This window comes from Canis aureus, chromosome 20 (genome assembly GCF_053574225.1).
Source record: "Canis aureus isolate CA01 chromosome 20, VMU_Caureus_v.1.0, whole genome shotgun sequence".
NCBI lineage: Eukaryota > Metazoa > Chordata > Mammalia > Carnivora > Canidae > Canis > Canis aureus.
In genome coordinates, this window is record NC_135630.1 from 49,127,790 (window position 1) to 49,151,828 (window position 24,039).

The 24,039-nt window shown below is 36.8% G+C and overlaps 2 protein-coding genes across 52 annotated transcripts in view; one reads left to right on the forward strand and one right to left on the reverse strand.

Moving 5' to 3' along the window:
* LOC144291790 (uncharacterized) overlaps nucleotides 1-8,937 on the reverse strand; it is a 186,377-nt gene extending 177,440 nt beyond the window's left edge. For 29 of the 37 annotated variants that reach the window (XR_013359298.1, XR_013359307.1, XR_013359306.1 and 26 more), the window contains exons 1-2: nucleotides 8,877-8,937; nucleotides 8,451-8,619 (exon numbers count right to left, since the gene is read on the reverse strand). Coding sequence is in view for 7 of the 37 variants with exons in the window: in XM_077861571.1 (XP_077717697.1) it covers nucleotides 8,451-8,568 (118 nt within the window). In the remaining 30 variants the exon portion in view is untranslated. Of the gene's footprint in view, nucleotides 1-6,629; nucleotides 7,077-7,098; nucleotides 7,161-8,450; nucleotides 8,856-8,876 lie in introns of those variants that run through there. The other 8 variants (XR_013359317.1, XR_013359311.1, XR_013359313.1 and 5 more) reach the window with 6 other exon arrangements.
* LOC144291792 (uncharacterized) overlaps nucleotides 1-24,039 on the forward strand; it is a 108,133-nt gene that overhangs the window by 5,403 nt on the left and 78,691 nt on the right. For 6 of the 15 annotated variants that reach the window (XM_077861579.1, XM_077861581.1, XM_077861580.1 and 3 more), the window contains exons 1-4: nucleotides 9,702-9,841; nucleotides 14,217-14,365; nucleotides 15,893-16,040; nucleotides 16,497-16,602. In XM_077861579.1, the coding sequence (XP_077717705.1) occupies nucleotides 9,800-9,841; nucleotides 14,217-14,365; nucleotides 15,893-16,040; nucleotides 16,497-16,520 (363 nt within the window). In that variant the 5' untranslated portion in view covers nucleotides 9,702-9,799 and the 3' untranslated portion in view covers nucleotides 16,521-16,602. Of the gene's footprint in view, nucleotides 1-8,500; nucleotides 8,647-9,029; nucleotides 9,052-9,331; nucleotides 9,842-10,723; nucleotides 10,744-13,124; nucleotides 13,177-13,315; nucleotides 13,450-14,216; nucleotides 14,366-15,892; nucleotides 16,041-16,496; nucleotides 16,603-19,562; nucleotides 19,804-24,039 lie in introns of those variants that run through there. The other 9 variants (XM_077861584.1, XR_013359322.1, XR_013359324.1 and 6 more) reach the window with 9 other exon arrangements.

Genomic DNA, 24,039 nt, shown 5'->3' on the forward strand with positions numbered 1-24,039 from the left:
CTCTAGCCAAAATCAAAGGTTTGAAGATGAGTAGGAAAGCAAACATGAGATAATATCGAACACAATCAGGGATTTGGTTATTCAGTAAACACTCAGCTGATGTTTAGAACTCTCCAAGAAACAAAGTGCTTTCTGGTCAGAAAACACCTGGTTCTAAGCCCACATTCGCTACTTACTGTGATATGATCTTGAATAAGTTATTTAACTTCTATGAGTCTCTGTTATTTTCATATGAAAAAATATTAATATTACTTCATTGATCATTTCATTAGGAAGATAAAACAATGTACAACAAAGTGCTCTGCACTAATGCCAGGTATATTATAAACATTTAATAAATGAGTCTCTTCTTCCCCTGTATATTCATATTTTCTGTATATTTAAGATATTACACTGTATTTGCAAAAACATTTTTTCATATTTTAGCCAAAATTTCTTAACTGTTTTATATTTTCCTTCCTTCTTATACAAATACCTGTGATTATTTTAAGCTTTCCAATACCAGTATCTTAAATATCAATATATTTTTCTATAACACACTTGTGTGTAAGTCCCTTCATGAAATGATCCCAAGCTCCTATGAGTTAGTTGCACTGAGTTAGCTTTAAAAATATTTTTTTAATGAATTCTGGACTATAAATAATTTGTTTTTAAGTAATATACACCTGTAATAGTATTTATACTTCTAATTATACTTTTTTTTCTTCAAATTATATCCCTCAAAAGCATAGCCCTCAAGTGAAGGATGTCTTGAGCACTCTCAACAGACTATTATGCTCCAGATATGGAATTTCAAAAAACTTTTAATATAAAACCTACCAACTTTTCAATGAATCAAATTACAGACATAATATTAATTTTCAATCTTATACATAACCATTTATAATCAACATCACGTAAAACTAAGATTCAAATCATATCCATAGTAATTTCTACTTAAGCCCAAAGACTCATGTTGTAAAGTGGAGTGTTTGTAGCTTGGCTGATATGAATAGTCACTGTGAACCAAAAATACTCCTTGTACAAGTACATATGTTAGGTGTTGAGTGAGGAACACAATTAAAGTGTCGTGATATAATTGCTTGGAATCATTGCTAGAAAGAACATACTCCATATTCTCGCTAAAAATAATAAATGTGATGCTGAAACTTTTTGGTAAAGCTTATTTAACTTTTAATAGTCAGGAAGAAAGAGAGACTCTTTTTTAATTTATAGTTCAAAATAAGAAGATATCATTACTGCTTAGGTAGCTGCTTAAAATGACATTTACCTGACATTTTCACCTGTATAGAAAGGCATCTTATGAAATGAATTTTTTTCAAGCAATGAAGTTAAAATGGTAATCACATCAGCAAGATTCTTCAAGATTACTCTTTCCTTTAAAAATGTCATTCAAGGGTTATTATATATTAGATGTGAACTATATTCTGACTTCTGGTAATGCATGTAATCAAAGGCCATACCCTACAACTTTTATATCATTGAAAATACAGTATAACCCAGACATTTTTTTTCAAGCCCTTAATTTTGATAAAAGGTTTGATAAAGGAATTCTGTGAATAAATAGTACATATTCAGGTATCATTGGTCCAGTAGTTAAAGCATTACACTGAGTTGGCCTAATTGCTGATAGCATACTATTATTATTACTATTATGCTGATAGCATAAATTACATGACAAAAAGTACAATGTAAAGCCTAATGAAATCTTTCCAATTACATTTATAAAACTAACATAACACTGAAACATGACTTAGATGTTACAGAAGAAAAGTATAATTAATTCTTACATGCTTTTTTTAAAAAAAGGCAATTAAATTAAGCAATATATTAAAATAATCATGAAATAAACATTAGCAAAAGAATCTTAATGAATAGATTTTAATATTGGCTGCAAATTCATATAATTTTGTAAATAAAATGATTAAAGGATGAAAATAATGGGATACCTTTAGAGATGTGGAGACTATAAGGACACAAACTTGGTATTGCTACAGGCCAAAATTGCAAGCAGTTTGCTAAGACCTATTTCAATGTGTTTGAAATTTTTAAACACAATTAAGAAAACCATGGACTTGTGAATATTTAGAGATTCACATAAATTAACTGAATAAAACTGCTCACAAAGTTTGTAAGACATCTAATTAAAGTTTGGTTAGAGGCTAGTTAGTTCCATGCTATGAAGTCCAAAGAAAACATACAAAAAAGGCAACTCCTGCAGGACACAGCAGTGAGCTCTAAGGCTTGCATAACCTTTCAAGGCAATGGCTTTTTTTTTCTTTTGTGATGTTTAAAAATGAAGATTGCCAAAACCAAAAAGATGGAATTCTAACCCATTTTTGAAAACAACATAACACAGGAAAAAAAAAATACAACTTTCAGAAGAAATCCTATAAGGTCAATTATTTATCAGCTAAAAAGAAAGGGGGGAAAAACATTTTACAGGCCCACTTATCATTTAGTTGTGGGTGTCTCTGTGTGTGTTGTTTTGTTTTTCTACCTTAAAAAATAGGATGTTAAAAGTGGATATTTGTCCAAATAAATTAGAATGTTTTATTCACTAATTACCTGTCACACCTAGCAGACAGAAATGTAGACAAATTTGTCTAAAGATAAGAGTTAATGTTCATTACATAGAAGCTCACCCTGCTATCATGAAAGTGTACACTCTTTATAATAAATAAATAAATGAAGCCAATTAAACTCAATGAGAGTCTTAGTATATCTGCACCAGCAGTCAGTTATTGTGTGAGAAAATAGCATTAATAAGTCTCAAAAAATTTTTAAAGTAGAGCTTCACCACAGCTTTCTTCCTAAAACAGCATCTTTAAGCACATTTTTACAGGGAAAAAAAAATCATCCCCCCACTCAAGAAAGCTGAACTAGTATGCTTTCCAATGTATTATTTCCTGTAATGTATCAAAAGGTATCACTATCAAGAACTAGCTGCAGCCAATTTAAGTTACAATGCCAAAGAAGCTTCAGATCAATGACTAAACCATCTTACATAGGGAAAAATAAAAGGTAATAATCAGTAACTGGAAAGGCACAGACATGAAACATCTCTTTATTATGTGATAAGAGAAGACTTTGAATATTGACATGCATATAAAATATGGTAGATGAAAAAAAATATGGTAGATGTTTTAATTTTATTTAGTTTGATAACCTATACAATATAATTTAAGTAGCTTTACTTCTATGCCCTGTAAGAAAAGATCACTATCAGTATATTTTGGGAAATCAAGTTTACATCTGTTTCAATAAGACTGATATGAATCATTCATATTTAAAAGATGGCATACAAGACACATATATCTTAAAATTCAGTTATTTAATAATAGGCTACAACTTTAAACATTTATATCTCTACACAATGAAAGATTAACCCAGTGCAGGGAGAGGATACCAACAGAGAAAGGGTGGCAGGAGACTGTTTAATTTCCTTGAAGACGTCAGGGATGGACCTCATGGAATTTTCTTAAAAATATGTATATATTACTAACAGGGATTCAAGGTGCATGGCTCTCTAGAAAACGCCCTCATATACCATGCATCTATCAAAGTAAGGGTGTTTGGGGGCACCTGGGTAGCTCAGTCAGTTAAATGTCTGACTCTTGAGTTTGGCTCAGGTCATGATCTCAGGGTTGTGAGGTCAAGCCCCAAGTCTGGCTATGTGCTGGGTTTGCAGCCTGCTTGAGATTCTCCCTCTCCCTCTCCCTCTTCCTTTCCCCCACTGCTTGCACTCTCCTAAACTCTAAATAAATAAATAAATAAATAAATAAATAAATAAATAAATAAATAAAATGTGTGTGAAGGGATTGTGCTTCTCATTTAGAAAACGTGTTTCTTACCTGAGCCATATCAAGTCACAGAAAAATATAAGAGCTGAACGAAGGGTTAGATTGGATGTCCAAAACACCACCCTGCTTCTCTTGTCCCTCACAACCTACAACCTTGAAATTATTAGTAAAGGGTGACACTGGCTGAGATCTCTGAGTCTGAAAGTGAGTCCGATATGACAAACTGATCATTTGGGTAATATCTGATATTTATAAGTATTGTATGCAATCAGCCTTTTCCATAATATACAGACTTTCTAAAAAACTGATTTATGAATATCACATCTTAGTAACCCTAACACTCACTTAGTATATTACCAGAACTTAATATGCAATCATATATTAAATGTTGTAGGTCATTCACCCTTGAGAACTGAGAAGAGAAAACTGCCTTTCTGAATTATTTTTGGGTTGCTGACAATTACCCTTGGAAGTTATGATTGTCAATAGGTATTAGTGAATCATGCTATGAGCATTAATTTTTACAGTCAATTTGAACCTCACTGTTATAATTTTACTATATTTTTCTTATACTTGGGGAACTATAAATTAAATAGTAAAATTCTGATATTGAATAAGATTTAAATATGTTAGCACAAATATATCAGAGGGGAGAGTCATGATGATAGGAGTACATGATGCTAAAATATTTAGTCAGATCTAACGATCATTTAAATATTTATTTGTCAAAATGTATATGTACCATTAAGGGTTCAATACAGAAAAGAAAAAGATACTCCACGTATTTTGAACAGTAAGAGATATAAGAAATTAGGGTTGATGATCATCAGAAGGGCTGAGAAAGTAGAAGTATGTAGATAATAAATTGTATCATGGTACTTCCAGTCCAGAGGCCAGGAAGTGGCTGCTGCCCCCCCCCCCGCCCTCCCCCCACCAGTGGTCAGGAAGATACAAGAAATTACTGTTTTGGCTGTCTCAAGGCCTGGATGTAACCAAGTAGTGGTACCTATGATCCTTCCCTACAAAAACTCCTATCTATTGGAGTATGCAAATCTCCACTGCTGCCAGAGGAAGGTCCTCTGTACTTCCTCTGCTTTCCAAAGCTAATGTAAGTGCATCTTACTGGCAGAAACTAAATCTGATTTATCACTGTCATGACCAGGGAGTCTGGAAAATACAGATTTAAGCTTTTAGAACTGTGAGACCTACAGAGACTACAAAAGTAGGTGGCAATGGATGCTGATTGCCAATATATGGTTTTCAACTCAATATATGTCTAGCTTGCTTACATATTTTCAATCAGTATCACCGTGTTACACTGTGTTACCTTGGCATTTTAATGATTGACTTAGAACTCAAACTCTATACTGGCAGTCTTCAAATCATCCATCAGTTACCCACGGTGTGAGCTCAGATAACAAGTCTTTTTTTTTTTTTTTCCCCAAAAGATCTCCATAAGAAGATCTAGTATTACATTTGAGGAAATTGAACTCTTTCTCGGGAATTAACTACATAATTGCTATGCTTTCATGTTTATAGTAAATGAGACCTATCACACATACTGACACATAATAACAACTCAATAGATGTAAGTTATTACTAGTATACTAACATGGCCTATTTTATATATCTACAAACATCTGGATAATAATATTACAGTAGAAATATTCAAACTGTATCTTTCCAACATTATCTATTCACTTTGCCCATTTAAAAATGTACTTTTTTTCCCCACCCTGGGATCCTGAATCATGGCTTAACTAATAATAAATACTCGTTGGAAAAAAAAAAAAAAAAAAAAAAAAAAAAAAAAAAAATAAAAATGTACTTTTTTTTGCTTATATATTTTTTCACTTATAAAATGAAAAAATATAGTAATTGTATACGTAGACTATAGCTAATCATTTGGGCTGAGGATTTTATTTATTATTTATTAATTTATTTATGATAGGCACACAGTGAGAGATAGAGAGAGAGGCAGAGACACAGGCAGAGGGAGAAGCAGGCTCAATGCACTGGGAGCCTGACGTGGGATTCGATCCCGGGTCTCCAGGATCGCGCCCTGGGCCAAAGGGAGGCGCTAAACCACTGCGCCACCCAGGGATCCCTGGGCTGAAGATTTTAAAATGGGTATAAGGCAGTTTAATAGTATGTTAAAATTCATTTTCATTAATTAATCCACTTGCAAATGAACTATAGCTACCTCAAAATGACTGCTATTGCCAGATTTAGAGATCTTAATTGTATAATCTGAAAATCATTAATGTTAATAACAAAATTAGCTTATTGACTATTTCTAAAACAATTTTCTTTTTAATAAATGGCATTAGATTTTAGAGTTAATTTTATAGTTTTGAACACATATGTGTTACTTTGTTTTTGTTGGTGTCCCAAAATGAGTTTATTTGATTTTGAGGACATGGCTTATTGATTTTTTTTAAATTGCAATTTTAAAAATTTGCTATTTCTTCTCTGTGCTCCCAAAGAACTCTGTGTTTCTCTGTCATTTGTTACCCGATATCTGAACAGTCCTGTCACCATATGAGAGAGATGTACCAACATCTAGCAAGCTACCAGAACCCGGCAAATAGTTTAAGTAGTCACTCAATAAGCTAGTGATCCTAACAATGCACACATACACACTTAAGACCCTGTTTACTAGGAGAAAACATAAGAGTGTGATATCACCTCAAATCTATCTTTCAAATTTCAGATAAATGCCCCTGGTTGGTTGAATTTAAATCCTATGTGGAACCCAAGCTGCAGGGGGGTCTGAGATAATGTTGTATGTATTATATTGTATATAAAAGATCTTATTATTCTAACCTGTTCTCTAATTGAGGACACCCTTGAAGGAGTCATAATGTCCCCAAGTAACAATCCTCTGTTATATGTGCTATCTACCTTCCCGTGAGCATTCTAATCCATACCACCTCACAACTCAATAGAATGGTTATTATTATTACCACCATTTTACACAGAAGAAAATGGAGCTCACATAGAGGCCTCGCGTTGTCTAAGATCATGTGGCTAGCAAATCGCAGTGTAGTTCTAACACTCTTCTGAACATGTCATACCTGAACTCTGTATTAAATTTGTTTTTAAATAAGGCCTGAATTAGCTGCTCTTATTGGAGCAGCATTAATAGAGTCATAATACAGAAATTAGATTTTTATAATTAGCCATAAATTAATCATCTGAAAAAATATATTCCTACTTTAAGGAGAGTAATAAATACATTACAGGTATGTATTGTGTATCTAATTCATAAAATTGGATACAAAAGAAAGCTAACCTAAGAATTTAAAAGTCGATGATGATCTACTTAGATTTTTGCTTGAAGTTGTCCAGTGATTTCTGTAATACAAACAGATGATTAAACAGTATGGGAGATGTTTAGTAACTTTCCTAACCTCACAAAGTAATTTTGCAACTTTGTCCCTGATCACATCTGGGCTTATTCCATTATACCACATACATTCATGAGACATCCTCAGAAACTATAAATATAGCTTAAGAAAGGCTTTAATATAAATTTTAAGGAGAATGCTTCACTTTCATTATACATTCATTATCTATTATTTCCATTATATATGTATCTCTATATATCTTTGCTCATATACTTTTATTACATAATAATTACAACTGAAATATGGAAGAAATATTTACCATCTTTATTGGGTTGAATGGTGCCCCTGACCCCCCCAAAATGTATGTCAACCTGGAACCTTAGAGGGTCACCTTGATTTGGAAATTGGATCTTATGTGGAAACATGTAATCAAGTTAAAAAGAGGTCCCACTAACTTAGGGTGGGCCTAAATCCATTGATTGGTATCCATATATAAGAGGAGGAAGATTTGAACAGAGACATGCACAGAGAGAAAACACACACACAAGGAGAACATCATGTGACTAAGTAGAGGCACAGATGGAGGTGATGAATCTAAACGACAAGAGACAACAGAGATTGCTAGTAACTTCCGGAAGGTAGTAAGAGGCCAAGCAGGATCCTCTCCTGGAGCCTTCAGAGGGAGCATGTCCTGCCAGCACCTGGATTTCAGACTTCTGGGCTCGGAACTGTGAGACAACACATTTCTGTTGTTTAAGCCATCTAGTTTGCAGTACTTTGTTTTGTGTGGCTTTGTCCTCCTTGTAATCAAATTATCCTATTAAAAGGGGAAAAATGCCCAAGAATGACTCCACCATTTAGCACATATAATTAACATGTAAGTGCCATTGAGTTACATCCACGGGGATTGGTGTGACCTTAAACATTTAGCAAACGTGTTTGACTGATGTGAAATATCAACTTCCTATGCCAAGAGAGTAAATGATGGGCAGCCCGGGTGGCTCAGCGGTTTAGCGCCTGCCTTCGGCCCAGGGTGTGATCCTGGAGACCCGGGGTCGACTCCCACGTTGGGCTCCCTGCGTGGAGCCTGCTTCTCCCTCTGCCTGTGTCTCTGCCCCTCTCTCTCTCTCTGTGTCTCTCATGAATAAATAAAATCTTTAAAACAAAAAAAAGAGTAAATTAAAAAAAAAAAAACAGTAATATCTTCTTTAAGAAAAATAATTTACAAAGGTAAAATGCTTTAAACACACATCAAAAAAACCCAACAACAACAACAACAACAACCCAGTTTACTCACTTACTACACAGCAAATCAGAGTCAACCCAAGGAGGGAAACAGGCTCTTCCGTCAGGAAGGCGGGATACCAAGACCCGGCCTTCCTTTCTCGTACTTTCTCATTCCTTGGCCCACACATTCGTTCGCCGGTGTTGGACGAGGCAGTAAGCAGCGACGAACAAATCGTCTCCTTTCGGAAACAAAGTGAAATCCTGAGGTAAGACGGGATGACGAGGCCGCCGGAGTGGCTCGGTGGTTGAGCATCTGCCTTGGGCTCCGGTGGTGGGGACCCCGGGGTCCTGGGATCAAGTCCTGCATCAGGCTCGGGCCGGGGAGCCTGCTTCTCTCCGGGTCTCTCATGAATAAATCAATAAAATCAAAAAAAAAAAAAAAAGAAAGAAAGAAAAGCAAATAACTTCAGGGACAGGAAAGTAGGGAAGCACTTGCATTGCGAGCTGACTACCGAATCCGCTGAAACCCGCGGGGCACCACTGCCGCCCGCATCAGCGGGGAGGCCGCCATGATGCTCCCAGGCGTGGCCGCCCGGGGGGGGGGGGAGCCCATCCCGCGGGCTGTGCCCTGAGGCTCCGTCAAGACCGGGAGACCCCAGCCCAGAGTCGGGGTGAGCAGCCAGCCCCCGTCCCCCCACGCAGGGCTGTCAGGCCCTGGAGCGGCCCCAAGGCCACCAGGGCGGCCCTGAGGCGGACGCCACCGCCTCCCTCATCCCGCTGAGGGGCCGCAAGGCATCCTGGGAACTTAGGCTCCGCCCCCATCCCGCTCTCTGCCTGCCGTGACCTGGTCGCCACCCGCAGGGGCGGCGTGCGGAGGGGGTCCCCCGGAAGCAGAAAGGGCAGTGCCGGAAGTGGGCAGCCTTACCACCCCTGGGCCCTGGCGGGTCGCTGCGCAGCCTGCCGCCTCCACGTGCTCGTCCTACTGAGAGGCGCCATCTTGGAGGGAGGCCCAGCGGGGGGACGGAGGCCGCCGGCACCAACAGGCCGCCATCCCGGTGGTTCCGTGGGCCCCCGCGGACGAGGTCGTCTTCTGATGAAAACGTGCAGATTTTCGCGGGTTTTTTCCGGGTTATTTTCCGTATCAACACGCAGGCACGTTTGAACGAGGACCTGTGAAGATGAAAACACCATTTCCACGTTTGGCAACAGAAACACCTGCTTCAGTATTTGTATTCGTGTAGTGCGTTGTTTTTTTGTTTTTTTTTTAATCAGATATTTTGGATCCGTTTACAGACTAAAATGCAAAATATATTCATCTTAGACGGTTCGTCAGAATCAACGTTTATTTAAACATTTGTGGAAACGGTGGCTTTTAAGATGTGTGTTAAGATCTGCCCGCAGAATGAATGAGCATGTCTTATGTCTTATTTTGTGTTATTCTTATCGACACATTTCTTCGTTGTGAGTGGTATTGATTCATTTTCTAGATTTGATTTCTTGAAAATGTAGTGGTGGAAATGCAGATTTTGACATAAAATCTTGGGCGGGGGGGGGAAACAGTGAATCTGAAGTGTGAGGGGGATATTAAGGGAATTTTTAGCTTGATTCCCGACTTAACGGAAATGTGTCTTTCTGACTCAAAAGTCCCTTAACCGTGTAAGTGTACGGCACAAAGCACTGCCTTTTGTAAAATGAAAAATTTAGTAGGTAATTAATCATGCCAATTGTTTTAAGAAGGATATTCATTTTTAATGCGTAATTTGAATGAAAACTACCAAATTACAGAAATAACACACGAAATTTCTGGCTTATGGGCATTTGGGGAAAGCTACGGGATGGCAATGAACGTACAACTTGCAGAAGAGATCACTTCAAAAGCTTTTTCCTCTCCTGTTAGAGAATGCCTTCGTGTTCAGATTCTGCCTTTTTTTTTTTTGGAACACGAAGACATTCTCTAATACAAATCCTGGGAAATAAGAAAATGAAAGCTCCATGTGATTTTAACCCTGTTGTGGATGAAGGTGAGACCCGAGAAGGGGTTTGCAGTGTGTACTGAATATAGCAAGAACTCATAGAAGTGACCTACAACTATTAAAGTCATGAAATATTGGCCCCCTTTTTCTTGCTCCTTTGATTGGTATTTGTTTTTAAATAAGTATGGTTTTCAATAGCCTCTTTTTCTCTAAAAGAATCATGAGTTGATGGAAAAATTGGAAGCACAGTGTATATATATATATATATATATATATATATATATATTTTTTTTTTTTTTTTTTTGTGCTTTCTGGTCTACCATCCTGAGCTGCTGTAGTGGGCATTCTTTTTACAACCACAAGAAAATCATCAGAACCTGATTTATCCTGGTATGTTGCTGTTACCTAATTGTCAGACATACTCAGGTCTTTGCAGTTGTCCCCAAAAATATCTCTTACAGCAAAGTATCTGATGAGAATTACATGTTACACTTAGTTATAATGTCTCTCTCATCTCTTTTAGTCTGGAATAGTTCCTTAAATTTGATAAAATTGGTATTTTTATAGATCGCAGACCTTCTTTTTTAGAATATTTCTCAAGTTTGGTGTGTCTGATACTGCCTTATGACTAGATTCAGAGCTGCATCTTTGGCAGGAATATCACGGAAGGGATGCTGTGTGCTTCTCATAGCATACTAGCAAATAGCAGAGTATTTCCATTTGTCCCATTATTTATAGTGTTTAATAATTTAACATGGTGTCTTCCAGTCTTGTCAACTATAAGGTAACTCCTTCCCCCTTTGTGATTATGGGCATTTTGAGAAGGTGTTTTGGAAACTACATGAATATCCCATTCCTTAAAGAAAAATTTCAAATCATTCATTTATTGTTAATTTTTGGTTCTCTAATTTATTTGTTGGATTATAATCTATACTGTCATTATTTATTTGATACTCAAATGATGCAGATTTGGTCAGCAGGAGCTCATCTAACCTATTTTTTTCTATTCTTTTGAGATATTTCATCAGTTTTAAAGCATTTTTGCAAGTTCTATAGATATTCTAGGCTCATATTTTCCCTTCTCCAGCTCTGATAGCAGCTACTTCTGCAATGTACCTTTTCTTTTTTTTTTTCTTTTTTTTTTTAAAATTATTTATGATAGTCACAGAGAGAGAGAGAGAGAGAGAGGCAGAGACACAGACAGAGGGAGAAGCAGGCTCCATGCACCGGGAGCCCGACGTGGGATTCGATCCCGGGTCTCCAGGATTGCGCCCTGGGCCAAAGGCAGGTGCCAAACCGCTGCGCCACCCAGGGATCCCTCTTTTCTTTTCTTTATAGAAAACCATACACGGAAACAAGTATCTGTGTACTAGCTGGATTCATTGCTTTAGGTTAGCGGTTGTTTCTCAAGACCACAGTGACTTGCATTTGGGAATCTATGTTTTGATTTACATATCCATTCATTTATTATCTATCTATCCATCCATCCATGACCCCTCTATTGAAAAACCCTGAGTTCATCTCTAATTTGAATCCAACACCACAGAGTTTATTCTGAGATTTTCTTCCCTTCCATATTTATAACTACCATTGCTGGCAGTGAGAAACATATCTACAATATTATTTAATATACTTATATATGTGATTAATCCTCTATATGTAGCCTATGTCTGTTTGAACTGCAATCCCGTTTTCTATGTAGTTGCATGTTAAAGCTCTGACACCCTGTTCTAGGTTCTAAATTATATGATACCATTTTTATTCTGCTTGGGTTCTGAAATCCCACATAAGTATGTCCCTCCATGAGGGCATAAAGTTTCAGTAGGAGAATAAATTGTTTATGGAAGCAGTCAGCTATGTGTGTAAAAATCTAAACTGTCCCTGTCCTTGGAAACCTTCTCCCCACTAAGAAGTTGACCTACATGAATACTCTCACATGTACACAAAGTTGTATGTACAAGGCTTCTAGTCTAGCTCAAACTGGCTTGCTGCATAAAGATCCTCCAATATAGAAAAGAGAAAGTCAAAACAAATAAAATGAAAATAAGCATCCATAAATTAAGACAGAGAAAGAGAAAGGCATTCAAGATATACTTTTAAGAAAACAGAATAACTATTAAAAATAGCAACTGCCAACAAACCAAAACTGTCAGGGAAAGAGATATAGGAAAGAGAGAGAGAGAAAAGGAGAGGGAGGGAGAAAAGGAGGCGAAGAAGGGGCAGGGGGAGAAGAAGAGATGACCATGACAGGGAGGAAAGGAGGGAAGTAAGAAGATGGCAGATAGATAGATGATAGATAGATAGATAGATAGATAGATAGATAGATAGATAACAGGAGGAGCACATCAGACCTAAAACATTCTATTTTAGACATTCTCACACTCAGTTATTTTTTTGATAGACATATACAGCACCTACATACACTTTTAGCCAGATTGAATATGTTGAGTAACTTGCTTTTCGTTCTTTGTCTTTGCCCATTTTTTTTAAAGATTTTATTTATTTATTCATGAGAGACACACAGAGAGGGGCAGAGACACAGGCAGAGGGAGAAGTGGGCTCCATGCAGGAAGCCTGACGTAGGACTCGATCCCAGGTCTCCAGGATCACACCCTGGGCTGAAGGTGGTGCTAAACCGCTGGGCCACCGGGGCTGCCCCGTCTTCGCCCATTTTATGCCATTTTTTTACCTGGACCATTACACCAAACGTGCTCATCCTTTCCCCATCCTCAAATCCCAGAAACCCCAGAGTCCTTTAACAATGTGACAGATTTTTTTTTTTTTGCCATAGCACGTGTCTTTGACTTGCTCTACCTGAAAATAGTGAGTGCTTTAAAATGTTCCCTTTTACTGATGTAAACAAATATGCATGTAAGTCATTTCCTAGAATAGAATTACCTACCAAATTGGGCAGTTAAACTGAGCTAACAATGGCACAATGGATTACTTTTCTCAGAACATATTTGCATATTAGCAGATCCCTTCTATCCTTAATCCCTCTCCCAGGACCAAGGACAAAGACCGCATTAGAGGAGGGTAACCTCACCTTCTGCACACTTCTGTTGGACTCTGTATTGGTTTACTGCATTGTATTTCGTACGTTCTTAAATCAAAATATGTAAATGAGTAAATAAAACTTCTGATTTGCATCCAGCAAAATGTAATGCACACAATATCCGACACTTGTTTGCTCATTAACATTTATTTACTTTTAAATATCACTTCAGTCTTAGGAAATAGCAGTATGGTAGCTTGAGGGAGTATACCCTAGAAACTCAGAATTACCTGGGTGTCTCATTCCACATAAACTCTTCCTTTTCCAAGTTTAAAAGGTGGTAAGCTCCACAGAAAGAATTGGCCAGTTCAAAACATAAAAGTCTTTATTCTAATCTGCAATTCTCTCCTTCACTCTCCTTTCAATTTTCTTTAGTATGTAGGAACACCTGTTATCTACCCAGGAGAACTTAATATGATAACTAACTATAGTTTTGGCAGTTTGGAGAAATATAACTTTCCCTGATGTCTCTATAATGGAACATTTTTTATATTTAAATCTCCCATTCTTCCCATTGGGAAAAATTTACTACAGATAATTCAGGAAAATTTCATTTATTTAAAGGCCTTTCTTCCTTCTGTTCAAGGATATGACTACATTTGTAGGGGCTTATAGAGGGTTGCAGCATTGGTTTGGTGGGTTGTTAAGGGAGGAAGTCCCTAGCTTCATTTATGGTCATTATTCATCTAAGATGTATACACTGAAACAGCCTCACTTTCAGCTGCCTTATCATCGTTGTTCTATGCAGGTAATTACGGCACACTGCATGCTCTGACAAGTCATCACCATGTTTCTCACTCTTTTTTAGCTACTTCTTGCCACTCTTGAACCACAGGAGAAAAACACTGGAACTTTGAAGCTATACCAAGCCTCCCTGCCAACATTGCCATCTTTTCCATACAGTGGCTACCAGGAACTCCACAGAGAAGATGAGCAACTAGTCCCTCTAATTTCGAGGTATCCTACATTTATCTGAGTTTTCTATTTCCCACCACTTCCCAGCAGGATATTAATGAAGAGACCACAGTTTATTCTCAGGTTCATCTACAAGTATTTAATCAACTGTGTTCTGTTATTACTTTCTCTCTCTTCCTCCAGACCATGTAATTTTTATCTAGTCTAGGGTTAGGGATGAGGATGCCTTGTATCTGATAGAATATATATAGTTTCCAATCAATTGTGTAACCTTGGATGTTAAGCCTAAGAAATATAAAAGTCATATATTTAATTATGTTCTTCTATCTCTCTTTCCCTGAGACAAAACAAACAAACAAACAAAAAAAAACATTTGCCACTGGTGGAAAAGATAACTGGATCCATCAAAGAATCAAAAGAAAATTTCCATTTTTAAAAATTTTGCTTCATAAATAAAGAATTCCTAAGGCATCCAATAGCAAATGTTGCCCTTTATGACATCTTGTGTTTATGCTCATTCTTAAAACTGATATTTAAAAGCAACTAGAGTGTGATTGTAACTCTCAGCCTGAAAATGTCAGAAAAAAATGGCCAACACTAGACTTTGCTCTGAGAAGTTCAAAACATCATGTTACTCCTCTCTACCAAACTGCTGCCTCCAAACTGCACAATTACCACATGGGCGATGGTAATGATAAAGACCTGTAACAAACCTAAACCTGCCTAGAGAGTTTCTTAAATATGCTCATTCTTGGACAACAACCGGAGTTACAGTATCATAATTTTTAGAAGAAAGGGAGGCTAGTATTTATATTTAATAAACAATCTAAGTAATTATTTCCTTCAGTTCGGAATATTCTATCCTAGAAGATAGCACATATATGTGAGCTATAAAAACTAGCCATACAAATGTAAAAAATAAAAACCTGCAGACAGAGAATATTTCCAGCCAATTTGGGCTGTGTGAAAAAAAAAATCATTCAAAGGGATAATTATAAAGAATCTCAAAAAAAAAAAAAAAATAGTGACCCTGTTACTATGTATACACACCAAAAAAAAAAAAAAAAATAGCATAATAGTGCAAATCGATATTCTCAGACATTTACAACCTAACCTCCACAGAGCCATTGATGGTCCAGAGAATACAATACCCCAGTCTTTTTCCTGAGAATATAGAACAATGGAAGAATTGAGTGGGTAACAAAAACTAAACCGAAGTATCTACCTTGTTAAATAATGCTGTTTAAGGAATTTTAAATGGCTATAAAATTAAACCATTCAACAAATATTTAATGAAATTATCCTAAATTGGGCAGTATGCTAATGTATTGAAATATTATGCTCCTACACCTACTTATATAGAAAACTTGCTTAAAATAGATTTTTAAGGATAAAGGTTAATGACAAATAGTAGGTATAATATGATTTATATCAAAAATACACATAGAGGTATAAACTTAGATGGACGCAGACGCCAAAACTTTTAAATTGATGATGTGTTAGGATCCTAGGTAATTTTTTATTTTCTTTTTATTTGTTTTCCACATGTGTTGTTAATTTTCTTTTCAGCCAGGTGCCCCACTCTACCTTGTTCCTCCCAGTGGACATGGCAGGTGCCACCTTGTTATTTTTACCTTCTTACCTGCTCCACTTAGTTTTGATGAATGATGCAGTCTTGAGAAATGACATTCAGAGTGTCAAGGGGTTTGATGATCAGGTAAGCTTTGGCTATTGTTAGGGTTTAAAAATGAGGCCCAAAAGCCTGAGCCCAAGTAGGTTTTGGGTGAAATTTCTTTTACTCAAATTTTTTCTCCCTTTTCTCTCTGGATTTTTTTCTTCAGTTATCTTCTCTTTTATACCTCCTATCATCTCTCTTTTTTATCTTTCTTATGTATTTCTTCAGTTCACACTTCTTTCTCTCCACCTGTCTTATTTGTTTCCTGTGGGGTTTTTTGCCTTCATCCCCAAACCTACAACGTCTCCTTCCATTATTGCATCATATGACCAAAGTTTATATCACTTTATAACGCATTAATTTCAGAAGTATGCAGGAAGACACATGTTTTTGTATAAAATAATTATTGGTTAGAAATACAGAGTCATGCATGTAACATGAAGTTCAGGGTTACCAAATGTCAGATGTTTCAGTAGATTGTTCAATATTCTCTTGTAGGAAAAACAAAAAACAAAAGCATAAAGACATTGAGATTTCTTCACTACTCTTGACTGCAGCAACAACTTGGATTGCAGGAATAAAATGGCCTGTGACATAAATTCAGGTGGGTAGTGGGAAATGCATTCTTAATGTATAAAGGCAAAAGATTAATGTATATATGAAAGTGGGCAAGTACGATTTTGGGGAGAAATAGGAATTTCTCATTTAGTTCCAAAGGGAGAACTTTCCATAAATAAATTAGACTTCAGAGAGAACATACCCATTGACAGCAGAGGCTACCCGTGTCAGAGATAGCAGAAAGGGAGCCAGAGCCCATCTGTCTCATATAAGAGCAGCAGACATGGCTGTACAAGGAAGAACAATCTTGCTTCTTGCTCCCACCAGCCTGGGAGTGCTTCTCTTGAAAAACTGATCCCATTAATGGGATTTGTTTCCCAAGCTCAAAAAATGTTTTAATCCAAGTCCATTACCTAATCATTGTCCTCTAGCAGCCTAGTATGTTCCAGTTGCCAACACACATGCCTTCATCTGCCCTATACACTGAATTTGAAATTTGTCAGAAAGAGAGGACAGAGACTAAGAGAATTATTTCAGTAGGAAGGAGCAATTGACCTTGACAAAGAGTTTGTGTTGAGGACTCTGGAAAAGCAAGATTAGTTTAAGGGCAGCAGGAAGTTAAAAGGTGAAAAGGAGAGTTGAGGAAATAAGAAAAAGCTGGTACATTTTTGTGAGACACTTTCACAAAGTTGAGGGAGTATTCATGGATGTCCCCAAGAAAAGAAAGCCTAGGCAGCAGTGTCTTGTCTCTTGTGTTGTGCAAGGGAACAAGACATACAGAAATTAGATCAGCCACTTCGTTTTTATTCTTTCCATCCCAAAACACAATTTCATGTATTAAATCTCTTCTGTTTGAAACACCAAGTGTGGTTTCTGTTTTTCTGACTGGTACATAGGCTCATTGTAGAGACAGATGTTAAACAAACAGACACAAAAATAAATATAATCATACAGTTCTCAGGTGAAAAAGGAAAAAATACCTAAATAATTTCATAAGTCTATGGATTTATTTTGGGTTGTGGGTAGGCCTGGATACATTATGAACAATTGCTTTTATTTGTACTATTGTCCTTACAGTTTTTATTTACTTGGTTGGTTTCAATTTTCACTCCTCGGTCAATGACTCCCAAATTGTCATTACTTCTGACTTCTCTCTCGACTCTTCTATTATTATTTCCTCTCTCCTACTTCCTGGACATCCGTACCTGCTTTCATGTCAGATTCAACAAGTTCAAGAATCTTATCACCTTCCCCTGTAGAATTTCTTTGTTGCTTGTCCTTTTCCATATTTGTACAACAACAGTCTCTGCATTGTCACAGGAGACAAAAACTCTGCTTCATTTCTATTAGACTAATTGGGTGAATACTGTTACTAAACCTCACAATAAATCTCCTGGCTTTTTATTCTCCCCGACTTGGTCTATCCTAAATACATTGCTCATAAATCTTTAAATACAATTCTGGCTGCATCACTCCTTTTTTCAAACTTCTTCAGCAGCTTTCATATATCGACCACAACTCTGACATCAAGGCCACCTGTGAATCACCTATAACCATTTTTTAATTTAATCCCACAACTCTTCTGTGATCTAACCATATTGTACTACTTGCAGTTTGTCAGATGTGCTCTGAAGCTTTCCACCTGCCTGATTTTTGCTCAGTCTGTTCTCTGCAAGGAATATATTCGGCTTTTTACCTTTTTTGTCTTAAGTATACACATTTCCTATTATTATCTTAGACTTCATATTCTCTGTAAAGGAATTCCTGGTGCATTTTGAATGACATAATTGTTCCATCAAATTTTCATTATTTTTTCTTTGTATAGTTCACATGACATTGTTCGTGCATTTTTTTTTTTTTTTTAAAGATTTTATTTATTTATTCATGATAGTCACAGAGAGAGAGAGAGGCAGAGACACAGGCAGAGGGAGAAGCGGGCTCCATGCACCGGGAGCCCGACGTGGGATTCGATCCCGAGTCTCCAGGATCGCGCCCTGGGCCAAAGGCAGGCGCCAAACCGCTGCGCCACCCAGGGATCCCTGTTCGTGCATTTTTTTAAAATGTGATTTTAATCTCCTCCGATTCCTCCTTGATGTTTGGGATCTCTTACTCATCTGTACATTCCTTAGTAAATGTGGTAGGTGCTTAGCACTGTATTAAAACTCCTCAAAGCAGTTTAATATACAAATAGCACCATTACAAATGGCAGCATCCAGTCAGTGAGTACAATGTAGAAGAGGCATTTCCCTTTAGCTTGGGAAGCCTTGCTTTTAAAGGGTTAAATGGACATCATGGGATGCTGTGGGGAATCATGTGAACTGTGTTTGTCCCCAGAGGGCTTAATGATTAAGTACTCCACACTTCAGAACTGCATCATTGCACATGCTGGAACTAAGCCACAGAATCTGTTAGGCAGATCTTTATTTTAACCTTGCTGCATTTTCAGAGAGAGATCATTTGATAAGCTGAAAACTTCCCAGGTCAATCTGTTACAGCTATGGTGATGGCTAGAGAAATCTAGTAAGCTCAGAACTCCCTTTCCCGAGATCTTTTAATCCTCCTCCTCCTTTTCCTCTTCCTTCCCCTTTCTCCTCCCCCTCCTCTGCCTCCTTCTTCATACATCAAGTTATGCTTGGAACAATCAAATCTGTTATTTCACTTCTCAAGTAATACCTTAAAAACTTAGAAGAATGTAGTTCAGACCTCTTCATGAACCACTGAATACTTAAAAATGAGTTTTTTTCAGGTCAAATTCTTTTTCTTCATAATAGATAAATAAATCTGTATGTGCTCTAGCTGGTGAACAAAAGAAGATTGGAAAACTGCCTGATGATGGTGTCTGTGATAGTTAGCTGGTGTTATCAGAGGATTCTTATAAATGTCAGATCATTTAATCAAATAGTGTAAAGAGGGTAAAAATTGAGTTCTTTAACTCTTCTACCAATGGGAAGTAGGAGGCAATGGGAATTAATCATCTTGGTTCCTTATGTCATTTGATTCCAACAGACTGAATTTCCTCTGACAAAGGTGGCATGCGGTGTATAATAACCTTTAAACACCAGCATAGCCTGGCTTTGATACAATATTCTCTGAAAACAAAAGTCTGCACCTCAACCTCAAGTTTCAGTAGCAGCATATAAAAATTCTCTTGGCAAGAACTATAAAAAGGAGATTTTACATTCAGTTTGGTCGCAGGCCTTTCAATTCACTTCTTACTGATTGTTTCTTTTAGTTTGGCTTTTGTACAATTCTCAGGAGAAAAATGAAACAAAAAGAAAATAAATGATTTTCCAATACAGACATGTATGTAGTGATTGGATGATGACCCTCTAAGTTAGCAGTATGAAAATAACTTTAAAATGAAATTGAATGGTGGGGAAAATTTTTAAATGAAAGACGGGTAACTATCATCCCTTAATCTACAAATATATCTCCTCTAAGTAAATGTCTTAAATGACAAGAACCTGTGAAACTTGGGTAATATTTTAACTCAAACTGGTTTTCTATTAGTAAGATGTAAAATTAATCGCGATTTCTTGGAAGTTTACCTCACGTTGTCTATCTCAGGTAAACAATATTCAAAGACAATTAGAATTAGAATCTAACAGGCACCTGAGTGGCTCGGTCAGTTAAGCATCTGCCTTCAACTCAGGTCATGATCCTAGGCCTGCAATACAGCCCTTATGTGGGGCTTCTTTTCCCTCTGCCTGCCACTCCCCCTGCTTGTGCTCTCTCTGTCAAATAAATAAACTAAAACAAACAATCAAAAAAAGCTAGAATCTAACATCAACAAAGGTGTCTTATTGAAATACAAATTTCCTTGGGGCACCTGGGTGGCTCAGTCAGCTGAGTACCCGCCTTTGTCTCAGGTAATGGTCCCAGGGTCTGGGATCAAACCCCACTTAGGGCTCCCTGCTCATTGGGGTGTCTGCTTCTCCGTCTCCTTCTGCCTCCTGCCCCCCTGCCAAGTTTGTACTCTCTCTCATGTGTGCTCTCTCTGTCTCTCAAATAAGTAAATAAAATCTTTTTTAAAAATGAGACATAGTTTTTCTCTTTAAATTCACTCTCATTTCCAGAGGTAACTAAATCAAGACTAATTCATTTTTAAAACAAATTCAGTTTTAACAAACCTGGCCTAATTATTTACATAAACTTAGCAAGAATAGTGATTAATCATATTGATCCTTTAAAATCTGCTTTGCTGGAACTTTTTATAAGGAATCTCTAGATTAAACTTTTAATATTGTCTCGAGGCCAGAAGAAAGTCAAATAGTTGTCATCAGACTTGCCTACAATAGCTGTAGGCTTGGGCAAAGTCCTCTTCTCAAGGTCCCCAAAATATCCTGAGGCTCCTTACCTGCCAGGCTACTGGCAACTTTGTAAGCAAAGTTTTTGCCAACATTTCCAAGGGGGCATCAATGGCTGCATAAAGTCAACCTCAACTCCTTAAAGCTGTCTGGTCATACCTGACTGTATGCGTGTCTCTCTCAAATGATACTCCAGTCAAAGCCTTGGTAATATAACCTGTGTTTCTAGTGGTGTCCTGTTACAAAGAGAATGGATTCATTTTGAATCCATTATGCAAATAACTAAAATTGCCATGAAAGAGAAGCCTTTCTTAAATCTGGAGGGTTTAGGTAGGTAGAAAAGTTAAATGATTCAATTTGTTCACAAAGGAATATTTTATCATTTTCCTCAATTCATTCAGTCCTATGTTATTAATTTTTTGTTCTGTTTGAATGCAGCTTTCCCATTAGTTTAGTTTAATGATTTTTTAAAGATTTTATTTATTTATTCATGAGAGACATAGAGAAAGGCAGAGCTATAGGCAGAGGGATAAGCAGGCTCCATGCAGGGAGTCTGAAGTGGGACTCGATCCCAGGACTCCAGGATTATGCCCTGAGCCAAAGGCAGATGCCCAACTGCTGAGCCACCTAGGCATCCCTAGTTTTGTGATCTTTAAAGATCTAAAATAACTATATTTCTCAAAAGTCCTTTCTTTGAATCACCTTGAAGATGAACCATACTTTGGAAAAGTATCATCACAATAACTATAAATAACAAAAAAACACCTCAGAAATGGACATGGTTCTAGATCACAGAGTTCAATATAATAATGTATCTGACACGGAAATCTTATTGTTGTGAATCATAGCATTTTAATGATTAGAGTGTCAAATGATGACCTCCTAACGGAGCATATTAAAACTTTAGAATGGTTTCATATATTTTCTAGGCTAGTTATAGCATTTACCCATAGAACATAACCTAATAAGATTTATCATCATATGTTTGACAGTGTTTCCCATGTAACTTAACATACCCAATAAGGCTAATTAGACTTCCTTTACCATTTAAATCTTGGGGAAGTTTATTATAAAAACCTTAGGAAGTTTTAAAGCACATCCCTAAATAGGATTACAGATCATTATACATTTTATATTCATATTTAACTGAGGTGGAAATAAGGGGTTTTACAGGAAGTTACATAGTTGTTAGTAAAACTGCTTCCCCAACATTGAGAAATTTTCACTCTTAGGTAATCAGAGACCTGATAAAGACAAAATTTAGAAGCTTTGGTTTTCTGGGCAAATAAAGAGAAAACACTTTGTTTACATTTTCTTATCAAGAGCAGACCAACAATTCAAGACAACTTTGTCTTTTTAACAAAGAAAAAAGCAAAATTTCAATTTTATACTTCCATTGATTTCAATTTTATTCCTGACCATAATTTTTTTCCAAAAATCTCCCTCCACAAACCTTCGATAACTTTCTTCTTCATTCAGATTTTGTCCTAAGCCTTTTCTCTTTAAATAACCAATCTCATTTTAGGATAAAACTATTTGCTTTTTCCCTCAATGAAATGTGTTCCCGTCCTTCCATCTTTCTTATTAAAGACACATCTTTCTTGCAGGGTGGCTTCTCTTATTTCCAGCAGTCTTAATTACATACACTTAGCTGAATTTTAACTCTTAGAAACCTTAGTCACCAGTGAAAATTAAGTTGTTTTTTTTTTTTTTGAAAATTAAGTATTAATCGATTGTGAACTGTTTGTTACACCAGAATTCTTTAGATCGGCAAGTTTATAAATATGTTTTGTAATTTCTAAAAACCATATTTTTTACATAGAACGATCTTTTAATAAAGCAATCATGGTTACCAACAAGCCCAAGTATCCTCACTTTCTCTGCAACAAGAAGCCAAAGTGGATAAACCTATGTTCAGTAAGCAGTGCTTTAATACTTACTTAGAAAAGACTTAGAGATCCAATGAATTCAGTTTATCATTTAGCAAAATTTCAAAGTTTCAGGTTACCAAAGATTTTGAAAGCTATTTAAAAGTTTTATATATAAACCTTTTCATTTATCAAAACTTCTTGTTCTTAAAAATTACCGTGAAAACTTTGAGACAGACAAAATTAACCATTATTTTAAGTCATTTTTTTGCTGACAAATTGCAACAGAGATAACATGAGCTTATTTGACCTTTTGTGAACTTTATTACGATAAAAGTATTATATTTAATGCTGATAAATTGGAGGGAACGTCTATCTTAATTAAACTAACATATTTTAATAAGCTTAAATATCAATTATGTTGCACCTGGGTCTACTGAAAGTCAATCAATTTTTTCCTCATTGTCAACTTTTACCTGGGTCACCTGTGGAGAAATCTGAAGTGGGTAATTTAAGTCCAGGGAGGGGTGCTTTTTGCTCCTTGATAGAGAGGGTAGGAGGAGCGGGAGCCAATGGTGCTGAAGGTACAGAGGATAGTTATGAGTGGGTTATACATGCTGCACCCATGGTGGTACAGAAATAGATGAAGGAGAGGGTGATGGCAAATAATGTGGGTGCCCCTGGCTAAACTGAAGATGGAATAAAGCCCAGAGGGCAGATAAAACAGATTCTCAGTCCTAAAGCTTGTGAGCTCAAACAGATGAGCAGACATTTGTTTTCTTTCCACCAACAAAAAAGTAAAGATAGGCAATCCAGGTCAGGCCAGAGAAGACAGGAGTCTCCCCAAAACAAAAGGAGTTTCAGCAGCTTCTTGGGAATATTCATTAAAGTCCCAGTCCCAAGGTAGACCAACCACAGACCAGTGGCTCCAGTTTTCATTCCATAAACCCAGGAATGAATGGGGCAGAAAACTCACAAAAGAGTCAGGCAGGGCCCCTGGGTGGCCCAGTCAATTGCAAATATGCTTTGGGGTTAGATCATGATCCCAGGGTCTGGGATTGAGCCCCACATGGGGCCCTCTGCTCAATGGGAAGCCTGCTTCTTTCCCTTTCCCTCTGCCTACCACTCCCCCTGCTTTTGCTCATGTTCTCTCTCTCATTCTCTCTGGTGTCAAATAAATAAGTAAAATCTTAAAAAAAAAAATAAAAAATAGAGTCAGGCAATATTCATCTAGTCTTCTCAAGATATATTTTAAATACAACACAAAAGAATAACAAAAGGAAGATGAGTGACTCGGGAAGAACAGAG